Genomic DNA, 15297 nt, shown 5'->3' with positions numbered 1-15297 from the left:
AAATAAGGCTGTCAGCCAGCCCGACTTCTACCGCCCACAAAATGTCTGCAGCAGAAAGTCGGTCTGGTTTGGCCCAGGCCAGGCCAAGTCAGATTGTTTGGGTGGGTTTTATGGTGTGACAGCAATGTGCTCATCCGGGTCGTCTAAAACCCTGCAGCTCTACAGCTCTAATGCTGTGGTGTTGAATTTTATTTACAGCAGACTGGCTCTGATTGGTTGTAGGACTAGGACTGACTCATCAGTTTACATGGTCAGTAGCCAGACTCAGTTGTTATATGGCTATGACAGGCTAAAAACAAGTAGTAAATAAATAAAATTCAGGATCTTTTTGGATTTTTTTGAGGGGGGTGGGGGGTTCGGGTTTTTTTTTAAGCTAAAAACAATACAGTCTAACTGAGAAGTCCCACAGTAAACCCTACTTTTGTTGAAACTTATCATTTTTAAGAGTGTAGTATGTGCTGCATTATAGTGACAGGTGTTTCTGTTACTTACTACTACTCTTACCAATATAGCTGGGGTGGACAAAGTAGCAGAAACCCATCTAAGTCTGACACAGTGCGTACACAACCAAATCTGCAGCCTACAGAATGGCCATATATTTGAGCAAGTGCCTCTCAAGTACAATTTCAACAAAAACGATGCATTATAGAAGTAGGATTTATAGAAGGAATTATGAATTAGACTATGTTGGTTTTAGCTGTTCGTTTAGTTTAGCTGTTAAACTGGCAGCTGAGTGTGTATTTTGAGCAAATTCGTAGGAAAAATGTAATCTTTTCACGACAATGACACAGAGTTGTGAAACTGCGTCGACTCAAAAACCGAAGAACACGACTGGGATTCCCAAATGAGCCTAATTCTATCGAGTATGACCATGAGCATTCACTCTCGTGGAGCAGACTGTAACCGTGAAGGCTGGAGCCTGCGGTGTGAGTTAAAAAGAAGCAGAAGCAGCGCACCAGTGACTTTCTATTGACATTCTGTCTCCTGCAGAACAACAAGAGGTCAACTTTCAGAGCGCAGGGAGGAGCATCAGCATGAGGAAGAACGTTTACCACCTCTCACACACGCCTGCACTGACAGTTTTTACAATGAGCGTTTGTAGCCTTGAACTCACCCTAGGTTTTTATATATATATATATAGATGTAATTTTCTTTTCGCCTCCTCAAAGGATTAATCAGAGGCAGCCACAAATGAGCAGACACGTCTCTTTCTCCTCCCTTTGACCTGAATGCATGCAGCATCCCCCTTTAGTAAAGACTGCCATGGGAGCACATCAAACACATGCCCTCTGCACCTGGGGCGATGAAAAATAAATCAACAAACAAATGAATAAGTTATCACAAAGGAGAGGGGGGGAACGGTGCCTTTAAAATATGTGCAAGAAACACATTCATCTGCACGGTTCTCGAGCCTTTCTGTTCGCGACAGCCCCGACGCGAAACGTGTCGGGTCCCCGGTCTCATTAGATTTATGTCCAGCGTTGTTTTCCTGATCAGGCGAGGTGTAAAAAGGCTTCGGTTAGGTCAGCTTTTGTGTGCAGCATTGTCGGATGTATGGCGCGCATCATTCCCCACGGGCTTCGTGCACTTGAGCTGGCAATATAGAAGTAAAAACACCTCATTGCGGCAAGCAGGGAGATGGAAGAATTGAATGTGTTTTTTTTTTTTTTAATCCTGCTAAAGAGCCACCTTGATGTTTTAGAAATAGCTTCACAGTGATGAGAGCTCAGAGGCATCGTCCAGATGGTCACCTGTGTGCACAGCTGTGTGGAATGGCTGTGCACGGAGATGCTCATTCAGTTGTAAATAAGGCTATTTTTGAAATCCCTATAACCAGGCTGCATCATCATTAAAACTGTAAACCATTCAGTGTGTAACTAATTAATTCTAGAGACGTATGCTGCGGTGTTCACAAGTAAAAAGAAACTGACGTTATGTCATTTTTAAGCTGCAGACTGATTCACAGGCTCTATCTGCTGAGCCCGCGTCAATCAGCTCTTGGCGATGCATTAAGTTCTGCCTCTAATGTTGACACAGAGGTCATCAATTCACATCAAGGACACCTCGGTAATAGACTTGCATCACGCAAATACAGTGGCTGTTAGCTTGCAAACAGCTTAGCAAGCAGCGAGCGTTCCTTGAGCTTTGATTCGATGCTAAGTGCTTCATCAATCACAATCCCAGACAGATCATTAGAGCCTTCTAGGATGACAAGACCAGCCAAAACATCTACAGCAGATTGCTCCGGACCACCTCTCAAACCTTTAATTACGCCCGAGGTTGGCAGTCCTCAAAGACATGCAGTGATAAGTGACTCACTCGATAGTGGCCATTACTTAAAGAAACTTGTTACTGTCAGGGTTTTAAATGACTTGCATTATAGCACGTCAAACCCAGAGCGGAGCGGTGGGGTTTATGTGTGTCTGCGTGTGGGTAAGAGAAAGTGTAACACTTAAAATAGCACATTGGGCAGATTATTTGCTGCAAAGAAAACAACAGAGCGCTTAGATTTAAGTGACAGACTTTGTGTGATGATGGCTACTCTAATTAAGCACGGGAGGTAGACGCCGTAACCTACGCATGTAGTAGCCTACGCTGGTGCGAGCCATTTATTCGCTCCTCCGACCCAAACGCTTGTCTTTTTTTGCCAGTCGGGTTCATTTTTGTTTCTACTTCCTGCTTCACTTTCAACAATGGCGACTGAAACTTTCGAGTCCTACAAATGTTTGTATCGCCGAACCTCCTCAGTTAACCTTTCCTCGATGTGTTGCATCTTTATTGATCCAAAACACTCAATTTGAAAATTGCGGAGATGGAGAAGCAGCCGGAAATACTAAAGTGGAAACACGCTGCTACCAAGCGGACCAATCACATCTCTAGCGGTCTACGTCGCAGTTACATTTCTGGGGAGGTGCAAGTCAGGCTACGGCGTTAGAGTCTGGGTTGATTGAAGCATAAACTGCGCATTACTCCCTCTTGACAACATGCACTTGAGCACATTTAATTTCCTTCATAATGAACTGCTTCAGATTCGCCTTAGCTTTTTAACTAGCACCTCCATCAGGTCTAAATTTCAATTGTTCTAATGCCGCCTTCAAATGTGTTCTTGTTTTGTGTCTATATGAACAGAACCTCGGACATTTTCTGTTTTGTTACGCTTTGAGAAACAGCAGAGGGAGACGGTTAATTAACATATAGGAATTTAATCATCTTGGTGAATTTATATCTTGAGCAAAATGATGACGCTCCCGTCAGCCTCGTCCGATCAGCGTGCCTTTGCATTTGTTAGATTATCTTATCTGCTCATTAGGAAAATTAAATTACGAGCCTAGGTGGCTTCAAATCACCGGCAGTTGTTGTAGCACAGGTTTTCTCACCACTCTCACGCCAAGCTATTTTTTATTTTTTTGTCCTCGCGACTTCCTTGTTGTAATCACAAGCTTGCAAGTTTGGAAATGTGGAGGCACACGCTGTTTTGTAGCTTGTATTTAGCACAAAAAAAAAATAATCTTCGCACTTTAAATTCATGCTAAGCAAAGATGAGGGCCTTTTCAAGCATGGCAACATTAGCATGATATGACATTAAGAAAATGTTAGCAGGCTGACGTTAGCTTCTAGCTCTGGCACCAGTACATACACCGATCAGGCATAACATTATGACTAATATTGTGCAGGTCTCCCTTGTGCCTCCAAAACAGTTGTGACTCATCAGAGAATGGACATGGGTCTTCCGAGGGTGTCCTGTGGTGTCTGGCAACAGAACGTTGTTAGTGGGAGGGCCTTTGAGGGGAGGGGTCTGGTCTGGTCTGGTCTAGGTGGGTGCTACATGTCTAAGTAACATCCACACGAATGAATGCCAGGTCCAAAGGTTTCCCAGTAGAACAAACTGTCACAAGATGTTCAGTGTCATTCACTTCTGCTGTCAGTGGTCATAATGTTATGGCTGATCGGTGTATGTACACCACGTTACAGCCACGTCAAAACCACTGACAGGTGAAGTGAATAAGAGCAATCTTGTGGCCTTGTCATCTTCTTCCCTGTGCCTTTAATGTTATGGCTGATCAGTGTATTTAAGTACAGCTGCCGCTAGCAGAGCTGATAAACCCTCGCGCTAAAACAACATGATAAAGATGGGAAGTTTCACTGTGATTGGGTAATTATGTAGCAAGAATAATACATCCATACACAGGATCTGGTCTTTTTATCTTCTACAAATCCCACGAACAAACCCAAGCTGATACTATTATCCTTCTAAAGTGTCTGTGCAGTCACAGCTTGACATACTGTATAAAGGCTAATTCCTTCTTCTCTCCGTAAGAGTCACATTGTTGCATTTGTTGCAATGATATGAACTTGAAAGGATCTATTCATAAAAAAAAAAAAAAAAAAAAGTCTTTATCCTTAAACAACCCTCTGGTGAACTACAGCTCAGAGTCCAAGATTAGACAGCTACAGATGCACTACGCGGCTCCCAGCAAGCACAGTCAGTGAACTTTGCCTCAAATAAATACAGGCTATAGATGGGAATTTGTTCAGTGTGTCCTCATATTGCAAGCAAAACATGCCCTTTTGTCCTTCCGGCCCACCTGCTTAATGGAAACACTGTGCTGCGCCGGTGTAACACCTTGGGAATGATCGGTTGTGTGCGCGTTTTAATGCCTGCGTACGAGGCTGCTTGTGCCGCAGGACAGTTCGTTATCTTCCAGACGAGCGGCTGGCTGATACGTACCAGAACGGACAGGCATCAGCCAGGGTCACAGGGTAACTGTCACAGGCCCTTCACCTGTGTGTGCACCGGCGGAGGGGGGCTCCCAGAAAGAGCATGTCTAGACACATCTCCTCACACCGGCCCCTCGTGAGTTAGTCTGGGCTCCAAGTGCCCCCTGGTGAATGGAAGGAAGAAAAGTCCCTCAGCGAGATGAGTTAAGGCTGATTTAATTCGAGCGCCGACTTTGCCATCAAACGAATCTGGTCCACTTACATAATTTTCGGTTCTAATTCTAATTAAAAACACAGGATTACCCACGAACTACATTACTCATACAAATATTCAGCATATTTCTATATAGCCCACAGCTCTGTGCCCCCTTCCCATGTCTTGTTCTGGATATAGATCCAGTGCAGCATCAATGACTGTTTGCCTCGGGAGAGTTGTAGTGCTTATTCCAGCAGACAGAGAGGGGGAGATCACATGAATATCAGATCCCAGCGGAGCTGTAGCTTTGGCTGCTGTTTAAAGCCCAATCAATGAAAGAAACACGACCCATGTCTATCTGTTGTGCATAGGACGACGGGCTGTTTCTGGGAAAACTGGCTGCTGTGCCTGATTCAGGAAAGAGATGATATCTAATCGGGAAAAAAAAAGAAAAACCATTTATACAGATACAGTATCATGTGTTCGTGATTTACAGAACTGTTAGGCATATAATTTAATGACTACGTTTTACACCTGAGCAAATTGTTCAATAGCGCAGCAGCAAAATGCAACAGAAGCTCCACGGATTCTGAGCGTGCTGACTACGGAGATTTTACTGATTCAGCTGCAGGCACAGGCTACCTTCAATGTCCAAAGCTATTAGCGATTCTTGTACTACTAAAGCGCTGCTCCGGGGTAACCATTCCCTTGCATTAATGTCTACCTTCCAAAACAGCAAATCAAAGGCTTATTTTAATGCCTCTGCCTTCCCTGGCATACTCTCTTAAGTAATGAAGGTTAGAGGGCATGGGGGCATTTTTGGTGGCCAGAGTGGATGAAATGGAGAGAGAGATAGAAACACGCCACTTTTTCTTGTACATTTGAAAGCAGAACGATTTATTATCAAGAACAAGAATATCAAACAAGAGAGAGAAAGAGAGGGGGGGAAAAAGTTAATCAGTTTCATAAACTTGTTTTCACTGCAATTTGACCACTTAAACGCTTCCAGCACAGAGAGAATGACTTAAGCTTGGAGGTTCTTCCATTTAATCTTATAATCTTACGCCTCTAGTTACAGGTTCTCATATTTTTTTCCCCCTTTATCATGTAAATATAGAACTGCTCTGCTGAAACCAGAGATTACAACAGCATTACGAGGCTATTCAAAGGGGGGGCTTTAAAATGTCTGTAAAGTGCTTTATAGCTTTCCCCCCTTTTTTTTTGTCCTCATCACAAACAAGGTGGTGGCTCTGGTGAGTCCCGTTTGCGCCTCTTATTGCCAGTCGAAGGTGCGCTTCACCAGCCTGAAGAAGGTTCGGTTGTGCTCCTGCAGGTAGGAGCGGAGCTGCTGGAGGACGGTGCCGTTAACAGCGGGGTGGGGGCGCCCCTTGGATTCGTGCAGGCAGCGCTCCCGACCGTCGCTTCGGATGCAGTAAAACCCCTTGGTCTGGTTGAAGTAGAAGTTGGAGGATACTATCCTGGGCGGCAAGTTGAGGAAGCGCTCCACCTTCTGAAGCTCCGGGAGGGGATCACGAATCAGAGCATCCCCGTCCACTATGTGTATCTGCTCCAGGGGGAAGTGGCGCAGCCAGTTACGCATGTGGACGTCGTAAAGACTCCTCTGAATGGCCTTGTAGCGGGTGTTCAGGGCCCCGTTCCGCACTAGCAGGTTCTCGATGGCTTGCACCGGCTTGTGGTTCTCCAGTCGGTTGAAGTAGACCTGGGTGTAGTCGGAGATGACCCGCTCGGCCGGGTCTCGCAAGATCAGAAGCAGCTTGATGGATGAGTTCATGGCGCAGATGCGTTCTGGTGCAAGGGCCGAAGTAAAGTAACCTGGAGTTTTCTCTACTGTGATCTGGTGCGGGTAAGAGTAGGGCATGAGGTCGCGGTACCATTCAAAGCCCTTGGCATAGTTCTCATCCCAGTCAAAGAAGTGCACCTCGGTGGCGGCAACAGCAACCTCGGGGTGAATATCCAGCATCTCCAATAGCGCTCTCGTTCCCCCTTTGCGCACCCCAATGATGATGCTATGTGGGGCTCGTTTGCTCGTTCCTGGGGGTGGGGTCGAGTCGACATCTCCAGAGACGTTGGCTGCTATGGCAGGGTCTAGTTCCACAGGGTCCAGCGTTAAACCGAATCCTGCCTGGACAAGCTCAGGTGGGGCAGCATATGTCTGGAGAACCAGGAGGAGGGCTGATGCCAGAAGACAAGCCATGGCAACGAAGTGACGAGTGAATACTGGCAAACAGTCAGAAGAAAGAAGAGAGACGGGCGGTTTAGCTGCAGACCAGATCTGTCTTTCTTAGCTCAGTGGGAACAAGAGCGGTGAGAAATGCAGTCTTTGTCTGCCATTGAATTTGAACCGGAGGAGGAGGGAAAATCATCGGCAGTCCACAGCACATCTGTAGGGAGGAACAAAGAAAGAGAGAAAGAAGAAAAGGCTTTCAGATTCCAGGCATATAAAGCAGAATGAATATCTGTATTATTCTGAAATGGCACTTTCCTCATTCCCCTGAAAAAGCAATCCAGCCATAAATACAATCCATGTCTGTTAAAAGTGTATCATCTCAAAAGGATAATCTCAATTCATCTTTGGTTCAGTCTCTTTTCATCTCCCCATCTGCTTTCTCTTCGCACTCTATAAAGTCACTTTCAATTGATACTGTAATTTCTCCGGCTGAAAAACATTTAGCCAGACGGCTCATCAGAAAATGTGTCTGAGATATGTAAGTGTGGCTCAAGGCCAAAAGAGGAGACCCGAGCGCTTCGTCTTCATCTCTCAGCAGGTCAAAATCCACACCTGAATCAATACACTTAACATCCCCGCCACCCCAGAGCATTCAAATCAAGGCATCTAGAGACGTATAAAGACAAATGCATCGCAGGAAATCAGATTAGTTCCCACTTCTAGGTGCCTTTGATTTCCTATACAGCAAGAAAGGTCAATAACAGAGCAATGAAACTCAGCAAACAAAAAGAAGAAGGATTTAGGGTCTTAAATATGACTTATAATTTTGCAGAAGAGCCTTTCAAAACCATGGGAACGTTCAAATTTGTTGACTCGTCTTTCTAACCTTCCCTATATCTCTGCAAGGCCTGTTAGATATTCGAATATTTACCTTGCGTTCTCGCCTTCAATAGGCACTTGTCAAGCGCTTTGCCTTCATTTAACCATGAAATAACATCTGACTAAAATAAAAGCGTTCCCCGGTTCTGTAGAAACAGTGTGAGTGGAAATAGCAGAACAAATTTTTTAAATGTCACAGAATTAATTAAATATATATACATAAAAAAAAAAATCAAGAAAAAGAAAATGTCTGTGGATACCTTCACAAGGAAAACTGGCTGAGAGAGCTGCTGCTTACAGTGTGCTAGTCAAAACAACAAGGCCGGCTATGCAAACATCCAGCTTCAACGGCAAAGGTCACAGTAAGGTAATCTGAACAAACGCAGATATTCCCAGCCTGGGAACACGCTGACACGCAAACAAATACGTTCTGGATGCATTCACTATAGACAGAACTCAAAATGTTCACCGTATATTACTCATCCGATGCGTTGTAGGCTATGAATGGCTTACAGATCTATTGAAAACTTGTTCGAGAAAGGGCCTGTATATGTGGGAGTGAATTCAACACATATGGATGGGTTCTAATATGGTGGAGGCAACTTCCCTTCCACTAAGATGCTGAAAACCTGGCTCAGTTTCTGTAGATAGTATATACTGTAATTACATCTATTGGGGTTTAGAGGAGAAAATAGTATATTATTAAATAAATGTGATCTTCCACTCTGCATGTTTCCAACTTTCCTGATAATTATCAGCAAAATGTTTCAGGAAGTTTGTTCTGCACTCTATACATACATATATATATATATATATATATATATATATATATATACTGTATATATATATATACTGTATATATATATATATCAGGCATAACATTATGACCACCTTCCTAACATTGTGTATGTCTCCCTTCTGCCTCCAAAACAGTTGTGACTCATCAGAGAATGGACATGGGCCTTCTGAGGGTGTCCTGTGGTGTCTGGGAACAGAATGTTGTTGGTGGGGGGCCTTTGAGGGGAGGGGCCTCTGTGGATCATCCCACAGATACTTGATCAGTTTGGGATCTAGTGAATTTGGAGGCCAGGTCAACACCTTGTGCTGTTCTTCATGTTTTTTTTAGTTGTTTCTAAAGCGTTTTTGTGTGTGTGCCTGTGTCAGGCTGCATCCTGCCATCAAGGAGTGTCATTGCTATGGGGTGGGGGTGCCTGGTCTAGTCTAGGTGGGTGCTACATGTCTAAGTAACATCCACACTAATGAATGCCAGGTCCAAAAGTTTCCCAGCAGAACACTGGATTGTCACAAAATGGTCAATGTTATTTACTTCTCCTGTCATAAAGTTATGCCTGATCAGTGTATAAAAGCAAAAGAATAACAGTTTAATTCAAAAATGGTCCACCATTATGAGAAAAAATGTGCGTAGAAAATGTCAATATGTTGTGTTGGTCATCAGCTTGTGAGGCACACGTTGAATATCTTTGCTTAGATGTGTCTTCTCGAGTTGTTTTCAGTCGCCATCTGCTCTTATTAATTCTCCGCTCCCAAGTACAATTTAATCACTGAAGTTGTCCCTCTAATTAAGTGAAAGTGAAAAGTGTAAGTACCAATGTGCATGGCACATTTCTGTGATGTCAGCAGTGGCCTTTCTCTCACCTTACAGAGTCTTTCAAGCACATAAAGGCAATGACACATGCCCCCGCTTCACACTATGATCTTCGGCTTGAGTGTGGAACCGGGGCCTGCGTGCTGAACACAGGAGAGCCGACCTGCCCTGCAGGGCCCGGGTTTGTGCAAGGAGGCACTTATGTGGTGTGACAGGCGCGCCTGCCTGTCAGCGTTTCCCTGGCAGAGAGCTGCCAAGTCCAATGCTAACAGCCAGGCAGCCAGACGAGCTTTCTGTCTCATCCAATTCCCCCCTCTCCTCTCACTACACACCACCACCTGGAAGGAGCTATTGTTTCACATTCCACTGGGCCTTATTGCTTTATTCAGCACTTGACGCATATCTTTCGCTTTTCATTCGGCACATGGCAGCCATGTTAACTGGCAGAGCACTTAACCAAGAATATTTTTGATAAATGTGCAAGGTGGAGGGTGACGGAACACAGGGTGGCACGGAAGAACTGTGACCACACTGGGTCTTGAGAGCAGGATGCAGCAGCTGTGTTAGGTGGCACACTGCTACTGCACAGCGAGAACACGGGCTCAGATCTCAGCACTGGGTACTTTTCTTTTTTTTTGCATGTAGTTTGCATGTTTTACCTGTGCTCATTTCCTTCAGCCACCCTAGAGGTGCACCATCGTAATCCTCCAAAGACGTCAGCATGAATGTGTGGTCAGGACAGAGGTGTCAAGGCGAGATTATTTAGCTGCAGTGAAACGCATTGCCACATTCCCCCTCTGTTATGTTCTGCTCGCATGATTTCACTATGCTTCAACCATTTGATAAACTATACATATATTGACATGGTATAGTTATTTGCACCCGTCCTGACCTGACTGGGTACGGATGCCATTGCAGCTCCTAGACTGATGATACCTTGCATAAAAATTACCCCAGACGCCGTGAGGTATTTAAACTTTCAAGAAAACTTTTCTATTGGATACTCGCCATTGGATATTACCCAGCACCAAGGTGTAACAGCATTAGTGCCCCCCCTTATAATAAGAACTAATTACAGCTAGTCCTCTCGCTCTCTTTCAAAACATAGATACTTGTAATTAGTTTGGGACGGGAAGCAAATTGAGTAAAAGCCAAACTTTTGCTGAATTATTTTTACATGTATTGGCTCTGTGAGCGTCCACTCACATCCCATGTCTCCCTGCTCCATCCCTTCTTTGACCCTGATCGTGAATAAGCGTCGGCATGGAAACTGAACTTAAAGGCAGCAAAGGCAAAACCGCTGAGATAACAAAATCAAACCTATAGCGTATTCCCTCTTGAACCCACGATATAGAGCCTCCACACACAAACGAGAGCTGCACTTGCCAGCTATTATCTCGACTTGTCTGGCACCGGAGCAAAAAAAAAAAAAAACGCTGCCTCCCGCCTGAGCAGACGGAACAGCCAACAGATCTGCACTATTCATTATATCCCACCAGGCTACGAGGACGGCTCCACAGGTTCCCCCGCGCCTCGGGAGGCTAGGTTCCCACTAATTAACCCAAACAGCCGCCTCTATACATCTACTGAACAAACCCTCATTCATATTCAGCAGGGCCCCCTGCCATTAACTGTGGCGGGCAGCAGGTATTGTACAGGGCAGCTTTGTTTTTTTTTAATGGGTGCTCATTAGAGACGTTAGTACAAAATAATTATTACTGCAATAAAGCTTGATTACACGGGGAGTCTTTTGCCATTAAATTGATTCGAGTGAGGAAGTTTAAAGTATCAATCATTGTTATTATTAATCACACAGTTTCAAGAAACTGCGCATGTAAATATACACATTGAGGGATAACTAAGGGTTGTGTTTTTTTTCCAGCATGGCCAAAACCAGTAATCTGAAGCAAACTGTGCGTAGGAATCGGTTTTCTTTCTCTTCTCCTGGTTGTTTCTTTGCCTTTCTTCCACCTCGGCTTCTTGTATCCGGCGCACAGCGCTGCTATACCATATGAGCTCTTACTGAGACGCCCTGAACCTTCCCCATAAAAACTATCACTTGGGAAACACGGAAAATCACGCACCTTCATTCTGTTTTCTTCTGCACTTTCCCCTTCCCAGAGGCCCTAACCAACCAGTACAATACGATGTACTTCCCACCCACGCACCGCATCCAACTGTAACTCTGAAACTCCGCTCCCACATACAGGACTGGTCTTAAATTATGGATGCGTTTTGGTTCACTGTGGGATCCCCGGCTCACTTTATTAGTTTCGGGTACAACAACTTAAGGTTTCGGCTGCTCACAGAGGACAGAGACGATCCTTTCCTCCCTTCTTAAACCTTAAAATGCTACGTCTCATACGGAGAGACAACACAGAGGCCTGAAATAAACTACTAAGGGGGGTGATGTGAGGTATAATCTTGAACAGAACCACTGCCTGAACTATCCAGTTGCGCAGGATCAGCATTTTAAGCAGCCGTGTTGAGCACTCCTGGACATTTCAGTCCTCCTACACAGGTATCTTGATCATGACATGAAGAAATAACGAGAGAGCCTTCCACATCTGTAGTTAGATTGTAAAAAAGATTACAGGCTACAGGTGACTATTGGATCCTGTGGCGTAGCTTGAGAACAGAGAGTTCATTCATTCATTTTCGGTAATCGCTTGCACTCTGGAACGCAAGGGGGCCGGAGCCTATACCAACTGTCATTGGGCGAGATTGGACAGCCAAACAAGCACACTCACACCTACGGCCAATGTAGAATCACCAATTCACCTAACAAGCATGTCTTTGGACGGTGGGAGGCCCCGGAGAGAACCCACACAGGCACAGGGAGAACATGCAAACTCGTCCCCAGTCAGCCGATAGATTCAAACCCAGAACCTTCTTGCTGTGAGGCATAAGTGCCAACCACCACACCACTGTACCGCCCGAGAACAGAGAGTTGCCACTTTCAAATTCCAGGCCAGAGAACGGGCAACGCTCACAACCGAGGTGCCCTTAACTGGGGCGCCCCTGTGCAAGGCATCAAAGCGAATTAAAAAGTGCACCCAAGAACGAGAATTTTCAGAATGAAGCCTCAGAGATTTAGATGCGGTTAACATAAAGTTACCATGCTGTTGTTAGTATTAGCCATCTGATCTGACACGTGTGATAGTCTCTCCCCAAGCTACTTCTCATCAGCTTGCCAATTAAAAAAATTTGCCCAACATGTAGCGGGATGTTATGTCACACCGGCAACACACTGTGGGCTCATCCGGGGTAGTACATCAAGCTAACAATAATGCCAAGAGGCGCACTGGAGCACGCCGTTTCTGGTGTTGTTGAGTGGTGCTGCATTATACAGAGTGGTGTGTTTGTTATTTCACCTACCCTTGTTGATGTGAGGGGGCGGGGGTGCGGCGGGGGTGGGTAAAATAATTGAAACACCTGTCTTTGGAACAGAGTACAAGAGTTTTAACAAAAAAACCTTCATCAGGGGTGATTTATGGCAGCGCTGTTCCATTAGAGTGCATTCATTTTGGGTGTACCTAATAAATGAGCAACAGCGTACGTCAGCGCAATGCCACCGGAGCCAACATGGCAGTACTACTCTCCTCTGGGGCCACCTGCTGGGTTCAACTAATTTCATTTCATACGAACGCTTCCCGTGTTCAGCAGTGCGTCGATGCTGGCAGATGAACAAGACTGACACGTCTGAAATGATTAAAACACGCGTGGACGGTACGTTTACACCCCATCGAAAGAACCCTCGCCCTGAAATGAATCAATTATTGAAATGAAATCTCGTTCCCGCTGTTTCAAAACCTCCTAAGAAGTGACAAATAAGTGCATTGAGGCAATTTAGTTAGTTTTCTGTGTTATAAACAGATATTTTAAATATTTAAATGGGGAAAAGTTCTTATGAAGGAAAGAATGAAGCTGAAATGACAGGCCAAGCACGGTCAAGGTGAAGGATCCGGTTGTTGCTAATATTTTTAGGACCTCTAACGTCCGTGGGAGTGTGACCTCCATGTAAAATTGGTTCCAGGTGGAAAAGAGGGACAGCTCCAAGGGTGGAAAAAGAAGTAAAAACCTCAGGAGCAAGATAACAGTGCCTACTGGTTGCTGCATATATCACTTTCAGAATAAAAGAGACACTTTCAGAATAAAAGAGGTTTCCAAAGGAGGAAGAACTAAAACAGAATCGTAAAAAAAAAAGCCAAGGTGCTTCTGAGAGGATGTCCCTCAAGTAGACCTTTTTGGTAAACCGATTATAAAAGTACTTTTTGATTAATATTTGTCTTCTCTGCTTTCACAGAGATACAACCTTCCCGTCTACAGTAGGTATTTAAAACCTTTTTCTCTCATTCATCTCACAACCCCAGCTCGTTTTCTCATTTTCCTCCTCTCACCCTTCCCTCAGATCGCAGGAACCAGGCGAGGGGATGGTTTAAGTGGCGTAACTAACATGTGCCCCGATATCAAGTCTCGCTGGGCTCCTGCCCGGCCCACTGTCGGCGAACAAAACCTGAATTCAACTCAGTCAAACGTCATTACTGAGAATTATAAGAATCCTTTCGAGCCAAACCAATTGCTTCAGTGGAATCATACGCTGGGCCGATGAGTGTGATAGAAAATATTTAATAGATTATGACATCCTTCAATAGACTTTCAACTCTGAGTCTGAGAACTGGGACAGATCCGATACTGATAGCGACAGCTCTGTCTGACGTCTCGGCAGCGTCTCTCGCTGACACTGATGAGACAAAAGTCCTTGCTCTTAGAAGAAACCAGACTGCTGCTTTGACGGTAAGCAACATTTGGCTATTTCTGGAGCGGATGAGTAAGACAATGACCTAATCAACACCCACATGTCAGCAGAGGCATTCATTAACATACTTGAGAGGGGTGTAATCTGCCATTTCCTAGTACACCCAGACACATGTGGCCTCGGGCACTAATTACAGTGTTTTAACTGTGATCTTCTATATGTTGAGCTCAAGTGTGTCTTCTTTATTTATTTATTTATTTTTTCCAGTGCAGGCTGGTTGAGTGTGCAAAGCAGGCTCTTCCAATTACCAGTCCTTCTGCCCACTGCCATCTGTGCACACGTAGAACATGAGCCACCCAACTTGATGAAGGCCTGTGCCTCATAAGCTTGACATGTTTATTCTATATTAGCGACATTGGAATAAATAAAACACATAGATGAAGATTATTAAAGAATACCGCAGGGTCGTTTTGCAACAACACCCCTCCAGTTCCCTGAACTAAATGCAGCATTGTCCGACTGCCCCGAGATCTCTCTAGCACCTTCGCTTACCCCCCGCTACATACCCTGACCTGGGCCTGCTCCGGTTTAGCTCTGACATTTGTCAATGCGCTGAGATTTATTTCAAGCATCAACTGACATTGTCTGGATTCCCAGAAGGCATTTTCGCTGATAAAATAGGCTGACTTCCTCATCACCCTTGGATGAGTGGAGGCGACCAATCCCAGGGACGCTGACTCACTCAGGGAAGTGCTTCTCGGCCCGTCAGGAACAACAACAGCCCATGAGAAGGAATTCAATCAGAGAGTGGCCTGATGATCCTCATTCAGCCTGCCACTTCTGATAAAGCACCTATGCTTTCCACAGCATCAAGATCCCCTCGCTGCGGCGGCCTCCTCATCACCGGCGCCAAGACAGAGCTAATTTTGCGCTGACAATTTAATGCTACT

The 15297-nt window shown here is 45.0% G+C and overlaps 1 protein-coding gene across 1 annotated transcript in view; it reads right to left on the bottom strand.

The window, feature by feature from the left end:
• Window positions 1–5834: 5834 nt before the first annotated feature.
• Window positions 5835–15297, bottom strand: part of hs3st1l1 (heparan sulfate (glucosamine) 3-O-sulfotransferase 1-like1) — a 30264-nt gene continuing 20801 nt past the window's right edge. The window contains exon 2 of the mRNA XM_084562137.1: window positions 5835–7317. Within this exon, the coding sequence (XP_084418263.1) occupies window positions 6189–7130 (942 nt within the window). The 5' untranslated portion in view covers window positions 7131–7317 and the 3' untranslated portion in view covers window positions 5835–6188. The remainder of the gene's footprint in view (window positions 7318–15297) is intronic.

This window comes from Chelon labrosus (genome assembly GCF_963514085.1).
Source record: "Chelon labrosus genome assembly, chromosome: 15".
Lineage (NCBI taxonomy): Eukaryota > Metazoa > Chordata > Actinopteri > Mugiliformes > Mugilidae > Chelon > Chelon labrosus.
This window is presented reverse-complemented; position numbering and strand designations above follow the sequence as displayed.